The sequence below is a fragment of the Montipora capricornis genome, chromosome 2, assembly GCF_036669925.1.
Source record: "Montipora capricornis isolate CH-2021 chromosome 2, ASM3666992v2, whole genome shotgun sequence".
Lineage (NCBI taxonomy): Eukaryota > Metazoa > Cnidaria > Anthozoa > Scleractinia > Acroporidae > Montipora > Montipora capricornis.
In genome coordinates this window covers 51,292,889-51,316,330 of record NC_090884.1, presented here as the reverse complement: position 1 = coordinate 51,316,330, position 23,442 = coordinate 51,292,889, and the positions used below count along the sequence as shown (strand labels likewise).

The following is a 23,442-nucleotide window of genomic DNA, read 5'->3' as shown; positions in this document are numbered from 1 at the left end:
TCAACGGCGCTCTCTGAAAAATCTGACGAACGAGAAAAATACAATATTTTGTTATTCTTTCTTATGCAAATACTTGGCTGCGTATTCGAATTCACCAGCTTGGGTCAATTAAATTTCTGCCTTCATCGCCTTCGAAAAAATGAGAGCAAAAAGAGAAAACCAAAAAAATTTGCCGAAAACAGGCTTGTATTTCCGTTGTATGTCTTAAAGCTTTAAAAGATCAAGCGATTTTCAGGAAGCGAAGGTGATGGCTACGTGTCTGTATACTGCAAATGCAATTGAAGCCATCCACATGAAATATCAATCTTTCATATTCATTATCGGTTGTCCTGATGCATCAGAGCTGAAGTTTATTGATGAGGCCATCTTATCATCTAGGCCAGAAACTTCAATGGTCGGGTTTCTGTTTTCCTTGGAAAAGTCAACAGAGCGTCGGGAACTCGCAGCTTTCGAACTGGTCGTGTCTTTTGGTCGAATTTGCTAAATCTCCTGTGGGTGATTTCCTTGACACTCATTTCCCGGTTGCTTTGACAATGCCTTCGTTCGCTTGTAAAGTTATTTTCCCAAAAATTGCCTTAAATTCTGGCTAACGTACTCGCACAAGCGAGAATTAACGCATCACCTTTGAACAACAATAAAAGAATCGCGCTTGAACTCGCGTGGGACCACACAATGCCGCCCTTTTTCAACACTTTGACATTGACATTTTGACATGCGAAAGGTTATTTGCAAAGTGGGCGGAATGAAAAATTTAAAGAGATGCTTACAGGCTCTCCCGCCTCGCCTCGACCCAAGCCCCCACTCGCTTTTCACACGCAGTTCTTTTCGTTTTCTTGACTATCTGAGAGCCTGGAACAGGCTACTTTTATATAAACCTACCATGCCAGAGCTTGCAACACTTTCTATTCTGACACGACAGAACTCCTTATTGAACCTATTAAGTGAAGTACAAAATGCCCCAACACTGACATCAACATTGCCTCTGTGACCATGGTTGTGGAAGTAACTTCTGCAAAAAAACAGAATATCTGCTCATTGACATTATACCAAAAGATTAATTTTGAGTAGTGCTTTTCATGTGTTCTGATAAGTCAAGTCAATGCTCATCTGTAAAGAGAAACAGCCAAGCTGAAAAATAATTATTGGCATGTTACAGCTGGTACTGTACATGTACCACACAAGTGATAAGTGCTTTTTGTGCATTTTGATTGGTCACTTTGAAGGTCATTAGCAAGGGACAATCTTCACCTCAAAGAAGCAGAAGAGAAACCAAATGGCTTGCCCAGTAAAATGATACATTAATTTATTTTTTATTCACCACTATTCATCTCCACTTCAGTGAATAATATTGTCAAAAGATTGAATTGACTATTACCTTGTAATACACACCTGAAACTGCTAAGAATAGACTGATTATGTCATCAGTAATACTGTACATGTAGCAAAAGCGAGTGCAAGGATCATACAAGACTACAGTACATGAACTGCTAGCTGTACATGTGTACTCAACTGGTGTTTACCTTATTCCAGTCTGGATTTGAAGTTCTTTGTCCGCGTCAGTCTTTCCGATCTTCTTCATCCAGAAAGATCCATTTCTTGTTAAAGAACCCACGACTGAGACTGGAAACATATCTTTCCCTGCACAAGAAAAAAAATATCTTTAGCAAACAGAGAGATAAAATAAACACTCCAGTGGATAAGCCTCATCTTTTTTTGTCAACAAATGGAGGTGTGGATTGTATGAGTACATCTGTGGAGAAATCTGCAAATTTCCATAATCACCTCCAAACCCGAAATACAGTATGTTTCAATTAAACATCGACAGATACTGTGTAAAAATTATGATAACTGCTCACTACTTTTGCAAGTTTTGTGGCTCCTAAAGGAGACGGTAATGAAAGCCTGGTAAACTCCTTTCATAATAATATTAATTTTACATGTAGCTGGTCTTTTAGGCGATTCAGAAGCGCCTTTCTTGGACAGGTGAAGGTTACCACACAGGGAATCTCCATTTCACCACAAAGGTTTTGGCAGTGTTGCCCATGGCATGTCACTTCTACTGCGAGCATGGAGAACTTGCGCGGTAAATGGCCCACTGTTTTGCTATTGTTTACAACTTTGAGAGCAAGTTTGTCAAAGAAATTATTGACCTCTCTTTTACGAGGGAGTTTGTCACTGATAGATTAATGTTCCTGTACACATGGTGGTAACAAACTGCTGAAGAATTCCTAGAACTTCCATTTTGGTTGCTTTGCCTGGTTACTAAGCAAAGTATGTAAACACATTACAGATGTAAACAGTTCTCAATGAAATTATCCTGGTGAAAACGTTCACCAGGAAAAGCAGTCTAGTTTCCAACCAAATGGACATATTCTTTATAATTAAATTAAAATCTGCAATTTTGAGGGTTAAAATGTACAGACTTTACTTTAAGCTGATACATGTACATTCACAGAAGAATAAAGTACATCTGGTGTGAATTCCATCAGAATGTTTTTTCCAAATCTTGAGCTTCTAAACTCGGATTGGCGCATCTATGAATGCAGCTTATCTATTGTGTTTACGGTAACTTTTCGGTCAAAAGTCAACGAAACTGGACACGTCAAGGACAAGTACACGTAAACTTCTTGACCCAATAAAAATACAATTTAAAGGGACATTCCAAATGACTCCAATAGACCATTGCTGACAACAAGCACTTCACTTTAGGTACATCTTTGTAATGAATGGGGACAACTTGATACCTAGCAAATTACACACTATCAAAAAAACTAATATTTCCGGGGGCACTTCTACTAAGGAACTTCTACTAAGGCGAGAATAGAGTACAAATAAAGTTTTTTCTTCTTCTTCTTTTGCTAAACAGTACTGGTACACTAACAATAATTATTGATTATTTCTCTCATATCTCTTGAAAAGTCGTCATGATGTACCTTTGATTTCATCAGGAAGTTTATCAGGGCACTCTTCACTGGGACCATTTTGGGCATGGCTCACAGATTCCTGTGCAAGAGGTACATGTAACCAGGTTTGTTGAGATACTGCAGGCACATGATCAATGCTTTTGGTCTGAGGTATACTGACTGCAGGAACAAAGGAATCCTTCACATTTCCATTGCCATCTCCACTATCCACTGGAGAAGAACACTGGGTGAGCATTGATGACACCTTGAGTAGCAATCAGAAATTATGATTTCACAGTATTATTTTTATTCTTTGCATTCTATTATTACTATTACTTTCATTTAATAAAACTAATCATTTTGACAATGTTGGCTTAACAGGGCTCGAAATTGCGACCACTATAGTTGCATCTGGAGAAGCCACAAATTTGTGACTTGTTTTCACCTTCACTCTTTCAAAACAAAAGGGTTAGCAGTTGCCACTTTGCTGCTACTTTTGCTAAAATAAATAAACAGGGCTTCTAACAGGGTGCAGGAAAAAAAATTGTGCAGGATTTTGGAGGTAAATTGACCAAAATACAAGGCTGTGCTCTAACGGAACCCGGTCACCTGAGGCGACTAACATTTGGCTTCAGGCGAATGAGAAAAATTACCCAGTCGCCCGGCTGGCCACTCTCAGACTGGCTTATAGTATTTTGAGCAGAATGATAAGCATGCTATAAATATGCTGGTGGTTACAGTTTATGAAACCTCTCAGAAAATGCTTTTTTTTAAACAAAACAATCGGTTCAAAGGCTGTTACATGATATCACATGTAACATAATCCATGACTTTTTACGTGACAGCCAGCGGCCGCACGGATTTCAATTCCTTCTCAAAAAATACATGTAGCATTAAATTTGGCACTTGGAGTTTATATATAGTTTTAAAAAAAGTTGTTACTTCTTCTCTGACAGGGGTAAAGTGCAGCTGGTGAAGCGGTGCAATTTATTTTTACATGAACTGGGAATCACAGTTCATGCAAATTTAATATCCTTTTTTATGATTTTTTCGCTGCTGCGCTGGCTAAAATAATTATATTTAGGTTATGGTTGCTTTGCCCCCGTATATGAAATAACGAAATAAAAGATATAGAGGATATTACACAGTGGTGAGAAGATATGAATTTTATGTTCGAGTGGCAAGAACAATATCTCACGAGTGAGCGAAGCGAACGAGTGAGATAATTATTGTTCTTGCCACGAGAACATAAAATTCATATCTTCGAGTCAACGTGTAATGTTCTTTTTATTATATGGAGACTAAATATTGAATATTTCCAATTTTATTGTGTTTCAAAGTAGTCAAGTTTTACAAATACGGCTGGGCTTTATAAAAAAGGCGCGAAAAAACAAAGGCCGGAATCATGACGTCATTGAACGATACGACACTCACAAAGGTGACATACGGAAAATACGCCACTCGGGTCCCGGATGTAGTGGTGTATGGAATCTACGCGTGGTTTAGTTCCCAGTAAAACACTCTCCTCCATATAATAAATCATGTTATTTGTTTGTCGTTTTAGAAACAGAGCAATCCCTAGAGGAGGCGGGGGGGAATTCCCATACAAAAATCCAAGATCCTGTCTTGTGGGCATGGCATGAAGTTTTTGTCACCCCTAAGAGGTACCAAATTATGGGTTTTAATTAGACAAAATTAAAATTTAGTTTATTGTACATGTATCCTGTCATAATATTTCGGCTCAATACCCTAAAAGGTACCGCTAAAACTCCCGCTGAACACCCTAAGAGGTACCAAAACCGCTTTTTTAACCCCTAAAAGGTACAAAGAGCACCCCCTGTCCTTTTTACATGGCATTCCCCCCTCCCCCTCCCCGGGAGCAATCCCACATTGTCTTTGGTGTCATGACAAATCATTGGGTGTCCTAAAAATAAATACATGCAGACTGATGCTTCGACCGAATCCACAAAAATCTCATTCAACTTTACATTTTACTGATAATAAAGGGAAAAATACTTAAATTCTGTGCTGTAGCAATAATTTTCGTCCAGATCAAGACGACTTGTTTAAAAAAAGAAATTGATAGCTTTTGGGCCAGCGTGGTTTCATGGCAGTTTTCACAGAAACCTCCACGGGAATCAAGCGGCATTGATTCACGTTTTGAAAATTATTTTCCAACCTACAGTAACTAACACTAAAACGTTGATATAAAAATTACATAAACCTGATGCAATCTTTCCTTTTTTTTATTTTTAAACCTGAAAAACACTGGTGGCATTGCATGCCACTTTTCTTGTCTTTCTGAAGTATAGCATGAAAAATTTGACGGGTTGCGCGTTTTTCTTACACTGGCGAGTTCGACAATCACCAGAGCAGTAGCAGCAATGTTTTGTTGAGAGAGAGAAATGGATGAAGATCTTACTGCATCGTTGATGTCATACAATCAATTCATTGATAATTACATCGGCAACCAACTTAGAGGGCTGGGCACCCCAGGTGAAATGCTTGGGAGCCCTCTGAGCTCCCTGAAATTTTCCTTAGAGCACAGCCTTGAAATACATTACCTACACACACATATGCCAACTGTTATGGATAATGGTGTGAACCCTTACATGTATTTGTCTGTGGATATCTCACACATCGATTGTTTCATAGACCGAATGCATAAATGGTGGCCAAAAAAAGCTATTCTTTTGTTTATATACTAAATAGAATCACTAGTCTTGCTCTCAAGTAACATTATTTTCTTTTGTATTTTGTCCATGCCAACGGTGCTAGTGAGTTTAATTAGCGCATAAACAAAAGAATATTATGTTTTTGGTTGTCATTATTTTATGCATGCGGTCTATACATTGTACCCTTTTACATCTGTATCATTGTGAAATTCCTTCAGTAGGAATTACATATATACATCGTGATTTACATAGCTTGTTATTTTCCTTGTAAAGGTTGAAGTTAAGAACCTAAACAACAGTGCCTAACATTGAAGAACTTTTATTGTTTTGGGCATCAGAGAAACGCAACAGGAAATCGCCCAACTATCTCGATCCACCAAAATAATGAAGTGGAACCGAGCTAGTGCTCAAGACCATACAGAGCTACATACATGTAGAATGCCTTGTATATTTTTTCATCAATGTTCAACAAAAGCAAAAACAAAGGTGTTTTTGGAAAGAAAATGGCCTGAAAATCCCTTGAAAAGGCTCTATAAATCTTGGTTATGGGCAGTCAAATGATGGTTATAAAACTCTAAGTACATCACTCAGTATTGTGCAGAATTTTACAGATTCTTGGGAATTGTTCAGTCCGGCACCCACAGACACTGTCAGAAGCGCTGATCAGAATAAGTTTTCTTTCAATCTGAAGATAGTGTACAATTGTACATGTAATTGTAGTGTAATTTACCTGCGATGTTACTTGCACAACTCCATTCCTTCGATCATTCGTGGTTTCTTTACACACAAGTATTGTGGACTCATACTTTGTTTTGCTTAACTGCTGACAACACAATGCAGTGCGACGATTTTGCGAAAATTTGCAAAATTGCGACCAAATTTTCATATACATGTATCTCATCACAAATTTGTGACTGGATTTTTTTCGTTGATTTCGAGCCCTGCCTAATAGAACTTTCTAGAGACTAACAAAAAAAAGCAAGGCAACCATATTTTTATCCAAATTATCACCTTTGTGAGATAGCTGAAGGCCTTGTCAATTCTTGTTTCACATTCCTTAATTTCAGCCAATCTTCTTTTGGTTGCTGTCTGCAGTTGAAGTAAGTGACTCAGTGTTTCCTGAAAAAAAAGCATCCTATTGTTAAATCAACACTGTACTTGTGTGAAGTCAAACACTAATTAATACTTGTGAATACTAAAACTACATTACAATAATAATTAATACCCTCTCTTCTTGCTGGCAATATTTCAGTCGAATGAGGACATTCTGAAGTAGCTCACTTTCGACTGCTATCAACCTGCAAGAACAAACAATAAAATCGCTTTTATCAACCACTGACAGACAGACCAAAAATTTGACCAACAAAAAATGGCTTTCATAATTATTTCCCGGGCACTGTCATCTTGAATAATTGTGACATGTCGTGGTTGCCCTATATTGTTCCAGAACAAACCATCTTTGTGTCAGAACAACAACTCACAATTATGGAAGATGGCAGTGCCCGGGAGATTTGAAAGCCAAAACAAAAGTTTTTGGAATTAATTTTTTTCGGATACAAACACTTCCATTGGAAAAAGTTTGAAAAATTTTAATTGTTAACATTACGTTCTGTGGTTTGAATTTATTTTTGTTATTTTAGTGGAGGTTCCCTTTAATGAAAGAGAGCACTTCCTAATGGCATGGTATCCTGGGGTTTGAAGTATTAGCCTTCCAAATTAGCCATGCAAACAAAACAAATGTTCTTTCTTCCTATACCCTAAACATGCATAAAATTCTGGGTATTCCCAATGATCCAGTATGCTGAGACTTCTGTGGTTTAATTACTATCAATAATTATTAAGAACATGTAAGCCAAGACTACTGGGTTAGTACTCCTCCAAAAAAGGTGATTGAGCTTGCCGCATTACACTCACTTTTCAATATCATTGATATCTTGAGAAAGTCTTCGCTCACGGTCCTGTTGAACATGATACATGAAAGATATCAATAAGGATGTGAGATATCAATACAACTGAAAAAATTTAATAAGTTACATTACATGCTGGCACATCATTGCAATCACATAATAATATTATTGTTTAATTTTACCATAAACAGGTTAACGTACATGTACCTTTACCACAATTTGTTCCACTCTATGAGTTCTGAATACGTCAAGGCTATGCACTTGAATGTTGCACTGTGCACAAACATTGATGATGGAGTCTGCAAAAGTAAAAAGAACCATACTGTTGTCTATACAATGAAGCAGGCTCACTGTATAGTGTCCAGCCTTCTCAAAACCGGCCGGTCGACGGCTCAATGAGCCGCCTCCTCAGAAAGCTTGACCGTCTCCTTCCAGTCAGAAAATGTCGGACAACACATTTTTATCTCGAACGTGAAGTCACTGGAGATATTATAAAAGCTTGAAAAAAGTTTGTTTCATGTACAAATTCGCGTCCGCAATATTTTTTGGCGGCGCGCACATGAAATGTTTATTTAACTAACATTCCAGTATCTCTTGTCAGACTCCAAGCAAGTGTCAATTCCATATGTGAAATTTCGTGACTTTAAATCCCCCAGATTGCTCTAAATTGCATCTGTGAGTGTCTAAATTTAAAAAATTCCCTAGGGGAGCATGCCCCCAGACCCCCCTAGAAGCTTGCGTCATTTGGGCACTCGCTTGGCCCGGGGTGCCTATACCACCAAACCGTCTCCGCTTTCCTTATGACCTGCTCCCGAAAAATATTTTGAGAAGGCTGAGTGTCAAGGAAGGGGTTACGTTTTTGCAAACAAGGTCAGACGGGAGCAGGCCGTAGGAACTGAAGATGTTAAAGTCACGGCAATGAACATGTGCAAGTACAAGGAAGGGGTTGTGTTTTTGCAAACGTTGGCCATGTAGCACTTATATTTGAACAGACTTAACTGATTAGAGTGTAATGTGAAGTACTAGTTTTCTACCCCATATGAACCATGTGAGCGTTAGCCCTACTAATGGCAATGGGCCCACACAAGGACAGAGAAAAACTCTGACCCGGGTGGGAATTGAACCCACGACCTTCGGGTTAGATCACCGCTGCTCTACCGACTGAGCTACAAGGTCAGACTTAGCACTTATATTTGAACAGACTTAACTGATTAGAGTGTAATGTAAAGTGCTAGTTACATGTAGTTAGTGCCCATTAGTTGCACTAAAAACCCTTCCTTATACTTGTACATGTTCATTGCCGTGACTTTAACATATTCAGTTCCCACGGTCTGCTCCCGTAGGGGGAGGGGGGGGGGGGGTTTGACTTCAAACATCGCTTCAGACCACACTTAAAGAAGCTACCAAACAGAGTGAGCAAGGAGATAAGACTCAAACTTACCCAATTTACAATCGAAGCACTTGAAATCAGCCTTTTTGTCTGGATGATTGTAACAAACTTGAGATACATCGCTAGCTGCCATGAGGCTTACTGGGATTTACTGGGATCGGTGTCTTCCGTTTAACGACCGCGTGATCTTGAATCATGCACGTTCGGCATCCCTTTCTTCACATCGCGTATGCTTCACAATCAACACAATCAAAATCCCAAATCAACACAATCAAAATCTGAGTCGATTTTCATTTGAAATCATAGTGAATCTACTATAAAATGCATCTGCCAAAGTCTCGCGCCAACCTCAATTTTTGCTTGAAGACTGGAAGAGAAGACTGGAACGAGGAATTACACGAAGATGACGCAAATTAAATCCGTAAAATCCTCGAGTGGTGTTCGGAGAAGCCACCGAACTTTTTAAAGGTTCCGATGATAAGTTGCTAAGTGATACGAGCGTGACTTGCGTGAATGTTTGCGTTCTTTTGAAATTAAATAAAAGTGAAGAGCGTTGCCTCGAAAATAGTCTGTTTTTTTCTTATTCTTTGTTATCTGTCGCTCTCAACAAAAGTCATTTGGGCAAAGAAAGCATTTTTCATTGTCATTCCCATGGGGTTGTTCGGTCTGTTCACATTATTGTTTTTGATGTCACAAGGGGTAATTAAGCATGATGTGTTTATTGGTCAATTAGACTAAAGTGCTTTTGTAAATTTTATCTTTTCCAAGATCACGCTTTCTTTCGGTAGCAAATTTACTGCTTAAAAACATGAGAGGAGCAAGAAAATCAACTCTGATGACTCCAGATCCTTACCATATACCAGGGTGATGACAGGAGATATTTAGCTAAAATTCCTTAGCATTTCGCATTCAATTTTCTATTCAAAATTTCTAGTTAATGTTTCAAGGATCCTTAAAATATATTTCCCTGAGCAAACTAACATTGTTGCATGACTTTTCTAGGTACTGCGGTTACTGCCCGCAATTCAAATACCAAATCGGTGAAACATTCGGCCGTACGACCTCACAACTTCTAACGACATCATCAGTTGCAAGCTCTGGCAAACCTGTGTTGTCTGACATAGTTCCACAGCCTCGGCCACCAAAGGACGACAGGAAGGCTCTAATCGCCGCGAGATGTCGAAATCTCGGGGATCAAAAGCTCTGCGATGAGATGGTTCCAAACTATACCGGTAAGCCGATGCATAATGCTTGTTTAACCTTTCTTTTTTAAACTACACAGTTTCATAGTTCACGAATGAATTGGTTAATCCGGCCTCAAATCCTCAATACATAACCGCATGTCAAAACAGAACGAGAAGAAAGAGCGGTGGGACGTGTCATCAGACAAATAGGAATCAGAGCAATTTCATTGTAAAATCAGAGCATGGAGCCATAACTATGCCGCTTAACTCGTCTTTCTACCATGAAGCAAAAATTACAAAACGATCTCAGTTACACCGAAAGTAAGATGAGACGGTTCAAATCATTTCAATCAGTTTTTATCTTCGAAACTTTATCCGCAATTTTGGAAATTCTTACAACAGAAAAACAACAGAAAAACAACCAGAATTGGTACAGTAGACGGTATATCTACTTTTCATATCTTTAAAACTTAATTTTAAAGTGAATTATTTTCGCGTTGTGTGACTCAATGAGCCTTTAGTTTACAGTTGTTACTAAGGAAGCCAAAGAAGTCAAGTTGGACATCATAAAATGTCATTATAATATATGCATTGACCAATAATAGTCTATTGTTTGAATTCCTCGAGCTATTTGCATATTTTAGTTATTTATGTTTTCCATCCAAGACATTCAGCGAAAATATTATGAACTCCCTTTACAATTATTAGCAAAAAATCAATCAATCTGCAGACAGCAGAGGAAAAGAAAACCCTTTCATTTCCTGCAAAAAAAAAGGTTAACAGGACATCATTTGCTTTCTGTGCAGTCGAACTGTCCGTCCGTGATAGCAAGCGTGCCATCTTCGAACTACGAAAATAACTACTTATCGTTCCCTTTCCGGTAATCTTCTCGTGTGGTAGTTGAAAAGTCTGATAAGTAATTGTTGTCTAGCTCAAGATCCCGAGGCAGTCTGTTGACGGGCTCAGTTCGGCCACGCTTCGAATTTCTGTTTGGTCATGTTTGTGCCGGCTGCTTCTTCGACAAAATTCGATATTATCCCTCGCGCGTTAGCCTCCCACGCAGTTTCAAAAACCGCTGCAATTATTCCCTGGTAAAGCCGGCTATCAAGAAGTTGGGCATTCCTTTACTCTTGTTCAGAGTTATCCTTGGCAATTCTGTTTTGAGGTTATATGTACGTAATATTCAAATGGAATTAGATTCTGATTATTATTCATTATTTAACATCATCATGGCATTTGTGTCTTATCTGTTTCAGGTTATATACCTAAAGGAGAGCATTACTTTGGCAAGCCATACGCAGACACTTGTCTCAGTGCCATTGCTAGCTTCCAGGGCGATCAAATCAAACACCATCGTAAAATTCAAGATCTCAGGACAATCGCTGAACTGCAAACGGGAAAGGAGGTACCTCCAGAACTCCTTTCCAAAAACACGACGATCACAACTAAGTACAAGACACCTCTGCAATCGATCACAGTCAGACCTAAAGCGTACTACTCTCCCTATGCGCTGCAGCACTCGCTCTCCCCATTCATAATGAGCAACGACGACCCGAAGAAATTCCTCATGTCTGGTTACACGGGATTTGTCCCGCGGGCACGCGGTGAAATGGGGGTGGGTTACCCGTTGCTGACGAACAAGGCGCTTTGTGAGTTTACAAACGAAAGCGACAGGCTGAAGCGGGTCAAGGATCTGCCTGTAATTGTTGAGCGCCCAGTGATCAAGATAGTTGACACCAAACCGATTTATACGAAGGATTCGGGTCAAGTCCCGCACTACACGGGCCATGTTCCAGGTAAAGTATCTAGAGCTTGTTGTCCTTTTGTCGGGCTTTTGTCCCATTCACAGCTATGGCAATCACGGCAATTAATTAACCCAGCAATGTCTAATCAATTGCATTTATGCCTTTTTTGCAGGAGAGAAATTCAGATACGGCATGACGTTTGGATACAGCACACAAAATGCAATGCCTAAAAAAGCTGTCACAGCCTAAACTCAACAAACAACAGTGGCTTGGTACCATGCTTCACTTGTAAAAGCATGGAGAAACACATCAAGAATTCGATAGAAAAGACGGAAAGCGTACTAACTAAAGCATTTATTTTATATTCATTTTGTATTCATAGTAACTTCGGTTACATATACGAGTTTAATTTTGGTTTCATTTAAATAAAGAAGGAAAGGAAAGGAACTTTATTTAAGTGTCTAGTCGTTCTAGCGCTGAAGCACTAATTGGGGACACTGTAAATTGAAATTAACAATTAAGACAAATCAAGTCAAATGTTGGTTTTTGTGGAGAGGGGAAACCGGAGTACCCGGAGAAAACCTCTCAGTGCAGAGTACAGAACCAACAAACTCAATCCACATATGACGCCGAGTCTGGGAATCGAACCCGGGCCACATTGGTGGGAGGCGAGTGCTCTCACCACTGCGCCAACCCTGCACGAAAGAAACCCTGCAAGAAAGTTCGTGCCTTTTTCCCAGATCGCTATAATTCGCCACTTCGCTTCCTCAGTTAACATTAAAGAGTCTAAAAGAAAGGACGTCTGCTGCGGCAACGAAAACGCCACAAAACAATAATACAATTTGGCTCACAGATGAAAGATCTTTGCGGTACTGTGCACAACCACGTCACGTGACAAAATTTGAGGTTTTGACGACAACATAAGCATAAAGCGGAGAATCTTTTACTGCCTATTTTTTATACTGAAACCGTTCGCACCAATTTATTTTTAAGATTCTTCGACCACATTCGGTTCGACACGAACGAGGTGGATTAATCGCGAAAACGGATAGAGCAAAGCCCCCATTGAGTACCAAGTGAGTCCTGGGCAGTTCCAGTCTTTTTTAGTCTCCTTCGCAGCTCAGCGTATACATATGGTTTGCGTTGATTCATTTGATTGTCTTCGTAGGATGCCCAATTACCTCGGTTGTTGTTTGAATTACAGATGTAGTAATCTCAATTAGCAATTCAAGCTAAGCAATTCAAAATATTGACGCAGAGTTCCTAGCAACAAAGAGCTCAACTTAGACGATCTGTGGGCATCCGTTAACACATTTTCGGTTAATATTTAACTACCCTTTCGTTATAGACCTTACCTGAAACACCTCTGGACAGTTATTAATGATAATTAATGATTAATTAATATTCGGTATAGCTTTTCAATGTTCCTTGTCTCTAGGTGAAAGATAGTTGAACTCACCCCCTTAAATATTTCAGCACAACGCGTTTCCAACCGAAGTAGGCAGTACAATATATATATATATATATATGCCGCCCCGGAATAAGCATCTCTCTGAAATGTTTGTTTATGAGCGAACTAAAAATAGCAAAAGTCTTTTGAGAGCAGAAAACCTATGCAATGGTAGAGAAGGCTGGTTTTGCACCAAGTGCCAAGTTTTTAATAAAACATGTTTTAGGTTTGGCACTGTCGGGTGATACTGTGTCACAAAGAGCAAAATATCTTTAGGGCTTTTGCATGTGCTTTGCTTTAGCGCGGATTCCCTTTCTGTGAATTTGATGTCCGATAGTAGTGTCTCAATCAGAAGTTTCGGATAGCTTCTAGCACGGGAGACTTGATTTGAATTTGTAAATGTTCTCTTCAAAAGTTGTTCTTGAAGAGTTAGTGCGAAGAAGTCTTAGGGCCTTTCAAGTATCCTTTTTTGACACCCGGTGGGTGGCTAGAGGGAAAATGACTGTGTTAAAACTGAGGTTTCAGTCGGCTTGAAGTGTGCTTTTATATTCAGAATGGATTGATTTTGAAAGCGGTTGCTTTTGTACACAACAGTGTCTGGAAATGTGGCTTCAGCTCCAACAATTTGTGGGTTACAATTGTCATTCGTTACAATCCAATAATTTGTGGGTGACAATAGTCCTAAAACATGATTACGAAATAGGCTCAAAATTCACCACCAAGCCTCGTTTGCACAAAATTATTCTCGTTATCTGGACATGGAATACTGTCCGCAGGTGGGTTTTCTTTACAAGTTTTCTCCTTTACAATACAATACATACTTAATTGACCGCTCCCCATAGGGGCTTTTCAGGGCCAATGAAACAATCAACGAAACAACAGAACACAACAACAACAACTGTTAAGAATCCCAACTGGCCGGAGGCAAACCAGTTGGCTATTTACAAGTGTAGGTGGAAAGTTGAACCAGGGACTACTAGGAACAAATTCAGCGAGTGGTCAGAACGGGTCTTGAACCCGGGATCTCAGAATCTTAAGGCAAGCGCCCTAACCACTGGGCCACACTACCTCCTTTGGCGTTTAGCTCATGTTAATTGGGTAGTCAGACGTTATCGCGCATAAAGGCTGTTGTCCCACAATATGATCGAATAATGTATGCATTTTTCTATTGGTATGAAAGGTATTGAGCAAAAGGATAATGGTTGCGGCTTTAACACTCAGTCTAGCGTTAAATTAAGTTCTATTGTTCAGTGTTCCCCTAGGGATTCAACACCAGTGAGTTGACACTAGAGTACTGTCAACACTAGTGTTACAAAGTGTTTCTCTCAAGTGTGACCGCAACCAATGTCTGTGCAACGCCCGCTGAATTTACATGATTAAGGCTGTTCCCCTCGGAATTGCCCATGAGTGGTTTTCAAAGTTCTCTCATTAGCTCCTTTTGTTCGTCCACCAGCAATTCTACATTGCAACATTATTTGTGTCTCTAGAGATTGTTTACAAACCACATACAGATAATTGCCTATTTATAAGGGGTTTTGCAGAGCATTCATTTTCTCTATCGCAAAGTAGTCTACGAGTTACGCGCTGGGTTGTTTAAAGCTTATTTCGAATCCGTTGGTGACGTCCGACATCGAGGAAAAAGAAAGACTAGCCTACACAAGAAGATAACGCGGTGAGTGTGCGACTTCCGAAGACCATGCGTTGGTTAAGCAAGTTTTGGGTTTTTTAAGTATTAATGTCAACTCAACTTGATCCTCAGAGAAAGAAACTCGAGGCATAACAGGCGTTCGACACAGACACGGTCCAACTGAAATACAAAGCAAACCAAAAGCAATTTAAGCGCATGCAGAGGTCGACAACATATTGGACCAGCAAAGATAGTCGGTTGGTACGAAGACGTCGAAGAATACGAATCCGAACGTCGGAGTTTGCGTCCACGAACAACAGGAGCTAACACGCAACAGAAGCGGCCAGCAAGGAAAGAAAGCGGGCAAAAGACTTCAAACGTGTCGATGAGAGACGTCAAAGGTCCGCTCACGCCTGTCTATGATGATCAGATTTTTCGTGGTAAGTATCACTGAGTAATTATAACTTGCTTTAACATGAATAGTGATAATTGGATTTCTCGTGCTACTCTGCAAGAGTATCCATTCTAAATGTATTGTATTTTGTTGTCTAATTAATAGGAAGCAGAAAGTGTAAAATGTACGTTCGTTTCAACGAAGTGAATTACAACGTTAAAATAATTTGGTTACTATTTTTCCTGAGTGACGTGTAATGGCCTGTAATAAGTTAGGGTTAGTGTTCGCTCCTATCATTACCTGTTCGGTGGCACTGAACAAAAAATAGGTGAAAAAAGCATGCAACTGAATCTAACTCTGAAATAAATCACAATCTCAAGAAAAGATACATACATGCATCGTACACTTCATATATCGTAGACTTCAGGACGTTCAAAGTTAGACTGTCTACCGAGATGCACTGCGCGCAGACACGGAGGTTTCGTATGATATGAAACCTCCATTTCTCCGTCGGTTGCGTTAAATGATTCGTTATTGCAGACATCCATCGGGATTTGTTCTTAGTTAGTGCTTGTTATTACAGCCACATTATCATAGTTTATTAGGGACGACGTATTTTGTCGTTAATTGCAATTCGCAAGCGTTTCAACGTGGGTTGGAGGACTGAGCAGTTAGACCGACAATCAATTCAAGAAAATGATACGACCTGATCCGCTAAAGGCATTACATTAACGGAAATTTTAGTTCGAGATCACTGAGAGCCCGAATCGATTCATTGAGATACTACAAACTTCTCACTAAAACGAGATGCTTCCGTGAAGCATACACTGGGTTGCCTGTGGTACGTGTTACAGAAAATCAAAAGGCACTGAATTGTGTGGTATTGAACTACAGCATTCAGTCTCTGAAGAATAACAAATAAAAGAGAAGCGAGAAACATTGGCTTCTAGGCTGACATGTTGATAATTTTCGAGTTCCCTCACAACTTCTTTTCACCACAAGTTTAAGCGTGCTCTCTGAGCATCTGACAGCTTTGTAATACCAAAGTTACTGAAGTAATCCCTAGGGGTCCGGCGGGTTTAGTATCTGGATGGGAGACCAAAACAATATACCCCTCATAAAACAGAAGCATCGGACCGAAAATACTATTAACGCTAACAAATGCGAACTCAGCAAGGTACAGATTTTGTTAGCTTGTTTTATGCAAAACAAGAACATCATTCTAAAAGCTTATTCTACGCAGGTAATTTTGAGAGTGGAAATCAAGGTTACGCGGCAGACGGCAAATACAAACTCACGATTTAATCAAGTTAACACACCAGAGAGACGCTAACCTCATTTTGACAAGAAAATGCTTTACTATTGCCATAAAAACTATCCAGTTAAGCTTGCATATCATAAAATATTATGAATTCATAAAGACCACCTTTTCCAGCGAACAATTTTTTGAAACAACCAACATATTTGCTATTAGAGGCAAAAACCCCTTCTATTTCATTACGTGCGTGAAGAGAAGAAACTCAGTCGTGTCAAATATGCGCAATATTGCAACAAACTAAATTTCAGGATCAAACCGTTTCCATGAACAACCTTTTCCTTGAACAATGAAGCACAAAATACGCGACAAGCTTTCTTTCAAATAATTCTTGGCTGTCACATTTCCAATTATTTTTTTTTACCTGAAGACTGTGCAGAGTTGATCACAGATCCACGTAAGGTGTTCGATTCGTTCTGTTTTTGTTGAACCATAAGTTACCATTTGGTTTCAGTGTTCTATATAACAGCACACTTGGTAAAATATTATTTTAGAAATACAGCTCACTTTTATTTCGGCTCGACGGGCGATAGATTGTTGTCGAAGTCCATTACCCGTCGCTTGTGAGATTCCAGGTGTTGGTTTTTCACCGCCTGCCTAGTTTATCCAACTGACTTTCCATTACTGAGCTCCATAAGGGTATATTTTGTTTAAGGATCCACTAAAACGCCATTCGCGTTACATGACTTTCGACGCCATTGCAGTCTAAGTTAATAATTATACTGTGTCCACCAGAGAAATCTACGCATTTCCACTACCCTCTCGATCCTAAGAAAATACGCGCAGAAGGCTCTATGCACAAAGACACCACTTACCAGGGGAGTGACAGGCAAGACTTTTACCGACACGGAAAAAAAAACAATAAAATAAAATAAATAAAACGGACAAATCCCACCCACTTTCCGACTGGGATTCCCATACTGGCAACCCAGTAACTAAGTTTCCTGATGTCCTTTCGCACTAAGCCGAGTGACATTTGTAATCTCTATTTAATTAATAGTTGGGTATTTACTTATTTTATTTCGAGACGCTTGGAATTCTAGTTATTGTTTCATATAACATTTGCATGAGATGCTTTTGTTTGGTTAGCAGTTAAAAGCATTTCTGAGAACATTCCCGAATTGAACGATACCCAAGTTGTTGTGTGACTGTTAACGGCAAAGCTTGCAGCAGAGCCCTAGTGATGGGCTTAGCTACATAATTCCCGAAAAATTGTCTAAAATTCTTTCCGGAATTTCCCAAACAAAAGCACTAAAATTCTTTTAGAAATGTCAAACTCTCTAAAATTCCCGAAAATTCTTATAAATTTCGTTTCTTGTAGTGCAAAGTCTGCCATATAGGCTATCAAGCAAAGATCCGGATTCCGAAACTACGGTGAGAAACCGCTGCTTAGATGCACTGTAGGACCCTTTTTGGTGAGTAACCGCTGATAAGGAATGGATATCAACGGAGTGACCCCTCTCCTGGTAGGTTGGAATACAAAAAAGCACGTTTTGTCAACGTTTTTGCCTGTGAAAAGTCTTCAGTATGTCGGTGAAAGTTCAAATTGCTTTAAAATTCTCGAAATTGTCAATGTTTTTTTCTAAAATTCCCGAGAGTTTCTAAAATTCTTTTTGACGTCTAAAATTCCCAAGAAAATTCCGGAATTATGTAGCTAAGCCTGCTAAGTACTTAGTGAACAAATTTGCCAGGAGTACATTCAATTATTAATATAGTATATATGTAATTTTTTTCAAATCGTTAAAGACAAGCAAACGAGTACTTTTACCAAAAACGGAGATCGGTATTGAATGTACTTTATTGAATTACAATCCAAAATACCTGATAACATGTAAGTCCAAGAGCGGAAGCGGGGCTTTATTCATTGCAAATATATTTCTTGATTCGCCTGACCAGCTTTTCTAGTATTCCTTTGTAGCTTTTTGTCGCTTTTCTTTCTCACTCATTACTTCAAGCCGAAGGAAAAAGTAAACAACGGCGCGTAAAGCATCTCGGTAGACAGAGAGTCCTTAAGCAGGGCACCTGTCCGAGCTTCTCCGATTTATATAGCTAATCCATTTAAGCAATATGACGGAGACCATAGTTTGAGAAATGCTGACTTTGTAATTCCACGCTTTAAAACAGTGACGTACGGCAAGCATTCCATCAAATATTTTGGGCCTCTCCTATGACGCAAACTCCCTAAGAATGTAAAGGCTCAATGTAACTTGAATAATTCTAAGAATCATATAAGAAAATTGAATTTATCTTCAAATATGAATTAAGTGACCTTGCTTGTGGGTCGGACTGTTTTATGCTGTTCTTTAAATTATCCTCTTAGTAGTCAGAGTCATTTTAATAGCAGTTTAATAGTCAGTTTATAATTAGGATAGATAGTCTTTTAAAATTGTTAACAAGTGCATATACTTAATATTATTTATTTAATATTTTGTTGTCACCAATTAGTATTTTATGCTAAAGTATTTTGACACTTCAATAAAGTTATTATTATACCTTGCATTAGCCTGATTACAAAGCCCAGGATAGGACACCCATCCCGAATTTGAGATAAAAAAGACTAACAAGACGGCTTATAAGTCATCCAAAACGCCTTTTTCAGTAGTCCCTTAAACTTTAATAATCATCATTTAAGACTATCAACATTTTATTATAATAAGACAAATTTACAATATTTCTTACCCACAACTGGCATAGCTGTTCAACATGGGCAACAATAAAACATAACCGAAAAGGCTCAAGGAAAGCAATAATAAAACAACAACGTCTGCACTGAAAAAAAAAACTTTCAAAATAAACTATTACAAAATAAGTAAACGTAAAATTACAACAAAAATAAAGTAAATCAATTTAATCTGAATCTAGAAATAAAGAAAGGAAAGAAAGATTAACTGGAGCGCTCTATCAACATAAACCTCCTCAGTCTCCAAAACCTTCAGCAGTGGTATGTGCAGTTCGTTTTAAAGAGGTTTACTTTAATCTCGTTGTTTAGAAGGAGTCATAGACCCTATGCAAAAATGGCTGCCTTTAAATTATTCTTTTGTTCATATTCAAAATAGCCCAACTAACCTCGTTCAGGATAACAAATTCTTTAAAATTTGTCTCAAAAACGAGGTTAGTTGGGCTATTTTGAATATGAACAAAAGAATAATTTAAACGCAGCCATTTTTGCATAGGGTCTATATTCCAAATTCTTGGACTAGTTCTAGAAAAGGAGAGCAGTTGTTGACGAAGTCTTCATCTCTGAACGTAGAGCTTTAAGTTAGACACGATGATGAAGCGTGAAGCTTGTGCGGTCGTGTAAAGAAAAATATAGATTAAAGTAAGACAAATTAATTGGAAAAAAATACGTACAATCTGAAACATTATAGTGAAGATAAGCACTCTATTCGATTTTCCGGAAGTTGAACAATTTAAGTGCCTTAATATCATGGGTGACAAATTATTCCTTAATTTAGGCGCGAAATTTCAGCGTTAATTTATAATTTCACATGTGAAATTACAAAATTGCCATGGTAACATCTCTTGTATCTCGATCAGAGCCAAGATGGCGTCTAGATTTAAGACAGTGACCATTGAAGAAGTTACGAAATTAAAAGAAGCGGCAGAAAATTTAAATACGTGAAAGAGCACAATTAACTGGGTGAGAGTTTTTGAGAAGTGGTGTGACGAAAATAGCCTTGAGAAAAACCTGGAGATGATTCTTCCCGAGCAGTTGGATAAAGTACTCGAGCGATTTTACAATTACGGTTGAGAGCGTAATTTGTCACCCACGACATTAAAAGGTAATCAAATGGTTTTCTCGTGAAATTAGGAAATAATTGCACTTGCGTTTTGTCAAAATTCTGATAATTCGCCTAAAGGCTCGGGAAATTATCAGAATTTTGACAAAACGCGCGTGAAATTATTTCCTAATTTCACTCGTCGCCATTTGATTACACATACGAATGACATGAATGTACCAAAGGCAGACCACTCTGTGTTTGTGGTTTGAAACGAACAGAATCTATGAGGGTTATGAATAAAGCTGTGAAAATTGCACATCTAAATCACATCTCCGTCTGAATATCCCAATAAAGTTAAATGAAACCTTAATCGAATCATGTATGGTGTTTTTTCGCCTTCTTGGGCCCTTTAAAGCGTCTTATAGCGAAATTACTTTTGGCCGGGGACGGTTAATACAAGAGAGGGAGACATAATCTCGTACCCAGATCTCGCACGGTCATACGGAAGGAAGATCAAAGTTCGATTTCTAACATGCTCAGTGCCAGCGAGGCCCGAAATGCGGGCTATTTTACTCTCTGTTTTGATTTTGGGTGATTTTGCGGAATAAACATGGATTTCGAGAGTATTCTTGAAGAGCTTCTTTTCGGTAGAGGACAAGAAAACCTTAAACCTAAGCCGAAACAGAAAGAAGCGCTACAGGCGATTGTTTTTGAAAGGTCCAGAGTGTTCAATTGTCGGAGCAACTGCAGAATCACTGAAACAAGCGCTTAGGCTTAATGAATAAACGAGTACTATTTTCTTTACACAATCTCGTGCAAAGTGTAGTTAACCAAATTAACCGTAAATTGAAAGCGAAAATGTTAGAGTGCTTAGACCTAATCACTGCAACGAGCGCTATTTTCTTGACACGATCTCGTGAAAAATGCAGTTAATCTAACCGTAAAAGTCACAATTGATCACTACTTAAATTCGCGAGTCATGCTTTAACAACGAAAAATACTGTTTTGAATAAATTACATACTTCAACTTGAATTTATCAGTTTCTGCGTACCGCGTAGCAAGCTACGCAGAACTTTATTCGAGTTGCAGGGTACGTGGGGCTTTCGTCGGTACCATTTACACAAACGTCGCAAATTTTTAAAATGATTTTCTTCAACTGTAAAGCTTTTCCGGCGTCGGAAAAAACAAAACGTTCCTGCGAACAACTGGCATTTATTCAAAACAGCACATGAGCTTGCGAAACCAAACCTTCACTAAGTGCCCCGCGAAATAAGCCAATCGGAGTAGCCAATGAAATATGGTGTACTGTCGAACTTTACCAGATCTCACATTTCCAGTGACAGAGTGAGATCTGGATACGAGATTAAGGGAGACAAGGTCTGCAACTTAGCGGCCGTCAGCTGCGACCTCCTCCACTTCAAACTGGAATTGACGCAAAAATACTGAAAATCTCGCCTGAATGGCGACGGATTTTGATAGATGAGTTTTTCCTCTATCTCTTCGCCGAATTTTGAGCTTCATTCCTCCAACAGTTTCCGAGAAAATCGATGCTGAAGTCACAAATACAGCTTTCTTAATATGATCGGTGCCAAACTTAGCGACCAAAGGAATTCAAGTAATGCAAGCCGTTTCAAATCTACCAATCAGCGCTTGGCATCTCGCGGCAAGCGCAAGCGCTGATTGGTAGATTTGATTGGTAGATTTGAAACTTTATTGGGATATTCAGACCGAGATGTGATTAAAATGTGCAATTTTCAGAGCTTAATCATAACCCTCATAGATTCTCTTCGTTTCATATAAACATATATTAAACCACGAACACATAGAGTGGTCTGCCTGTGAACGTACATGTATATATTTGAATTGCGGTTTATAAATGAAACGTAGGGCTGATCCTTGCGGCTTATCTAGACGATTTAATTAACGAATTTGGTCTTTCTCTTATCTACCATTAGGAAGCCACTTGAATTTTTCAAGGTGACTATCAGAGACAATTGCTTTTAATTGTCCAGATAAGTGAGAGGATTTCTTTTCACTTTCATTGTTAAAAGTGCCTGTTTTCGCCACGTGCTATTGAAAGACGTCGTAGCATTGCTCCGGCTGTTGGAATTAAAATGTGCCTTGAGTCCATGTGAAAGAGTATTCATAAGGTTGTACCTCTGGACAAAGGAAATAGCTGCTCTGATGACCTTCGGCAAGCCGAGATAGGCTAGGCGCTGTCGCTTCGGATCTAACACATCACCAAACAATTATATATACTTCAAAGGATGTTGCAACTGGATTTCGAAAGCACGCTTTCAGAAGGCATGTCCTTTGGTAAGCTGTAAATTGTTTTCGCCGTTTTGCATTATAATCTTTCAAGTGATCGAGACGAATCCTGACGGTTACAGCCTCCCCAAACCAAGAGTGAGCAGGTAATAGATAGTAGAATTCATTTGAAATATAAGGCTGTCAGCAAGTCCGTTGGTAGAAATCTAGATGCTTTGAGAAGATTCAGTTAATTGATGGCGCTTTTCTTGACGTCGCAAATGTGTTGCCCGCAGTGGGACTTTCAGTAAATTGTTACCCCCTGAAGTTTGCTCTCTGATTAACCCAGTCAATGGCTCTGCCACCTAGCCACTAGAAGCCGTGATGCATGATTTCGCATTTCCGTGGGTGTGGTGTAAGATAACTCTCAGTGCGCCACTTGTAAAGCTCGTTTGAGGCACTATAGACCTTATTCATAAATGGCACCTGTTTTATTTTTCTGCTAATGTGAAAATTAGTCTACCAAGCCTCATTTTATGGCAAGAATTATTTTCAATTCACTGAGGGGTATCACTATTTTAAGGGCCTGTTTACAAGAAGGAGGGTGACCCTGGTGCTACAACAAGTTGCAAAATTGTTGAGACACTTTCATTAAGAAACACCTTTTCTACCTTCCAATGCCCGCCGTATCTAGAATTTAAACCTTTCCCACTTCCTCTCCCCTCTCCCCCTTTCAATGTTGACTGCTGAAGTTCCCAACATTTTTTGTCTTGCTAGCAACACTGATAAGGGGGGGAGGGGGGCTGGAGTGTGAGAGATAATAGGAAAATCAATAACGCCCCAACAAGGTGAAGTGTCTCCACTATTTTTGCAACCTGTTGT

The 23,442-nt window shown here is 39.1% G+C and overlaps 2 protein-coding genes across 8 annotated transcripts in view; one reads left to right on the top strand and one right to left on the bottom strand.

Moving 5' to 3' along the window:
- The window catches only part of LOC138026253 (uncharacterized), a 28,932-nt gene extending 19,415 nt beyond the window's left edge, over positions 1-9,517 (bottom strand). For 4 of the 7 annotated variants that reach the window (XM_068873524.1, XM_068873555.1, XM_068873547.1 and 1 more), the window contains exons 1-8: positions 8,927-9,144; positions 7,687-7,784; positions 7,493-7,536; positions 6,804-6,876; positions 6,590-6,697; positions 2,934-3,168; positions 1,521-1,638; positions 880-1,009 (exon numbers count right to left, since the gene is read on the bottom strand). In XM_068873524.1, the coding sequence (XP_068729625.1) occupies positions 880-1,009; positions 1,521-1,638; positions 2,934-3,168; positions 6,590-6,697; positions 6,804-6,876; positions 7,493-7,536; positions 7,687-7,784; positions 8,927-9,008 (888 nt within the window). In that variant the 5' untranslated portion in view covers positions 9,009-9,144. Of the gene's footprint in view, positions 1-879; positions 1,010-1,520; positions 1,639-2,933; positions 3,169-6,589; positions 6,698-6,803; positions 6,877-7,492; positions 7,537-7,686; positions 7,785-8,926 lie in introns of all 7 variants that reach the window. The other 3 variants (XM_068873564.1, XM_068873540.1, XM_068873571.1) reach the window with 3 other exon arrangements.
- Positions 9,518-9,560: 43 nt separating this feature from the next.
- On the top strand, positions 9,561-12,256 carry LOC138026297 (ciliary microtubule inner protein 2B-like). The gene is made up of 4 exons (XM_068873583.1): positions 9,561-9,739; positions 9,878-10,107; positions 11,316-11,855; positions 11,977-12,256. The coding sequence occupies exons 1-4, from the start codon at positions 9,684-9,686 to the stop codon at positions 12,051-12,053; spliced, it is 903 nt and encodes a 300-aa protein (XP_068729684.1). The 5' UTR covers positions 9,561-9,683; the 3' UTR covers positions 12,054-12,256.
- The last annotated feature ends 11,186 nt before the right edge of the window (positions 12,257-23,442 follow it).

Excerpts from the sequence above, each read along its gene's own strand:
- LOC138026297 (XM_068873583.1), top strand. The coding sequence starts at position 9,684 with ATGAGAGGAGCAAGAAAATCAACTCTGATGACTCCAGATCCTTACCAT. Across the intron at positions 9,740-9,877 it reads GATCCTTACCATATACCAGG|GTACTGCGGTTACTGCCCGC; the intron begins GTGATGACAGGA and ends TGACTTTTCTAG. Across the intron at positions 10,108-11,315 it reads GATGGTTCCAAACTATACCG|GTTATATACCTAAAGGAGAG; the intron begins GTAAGCCGATGC and ends TATCTGTTTCAG.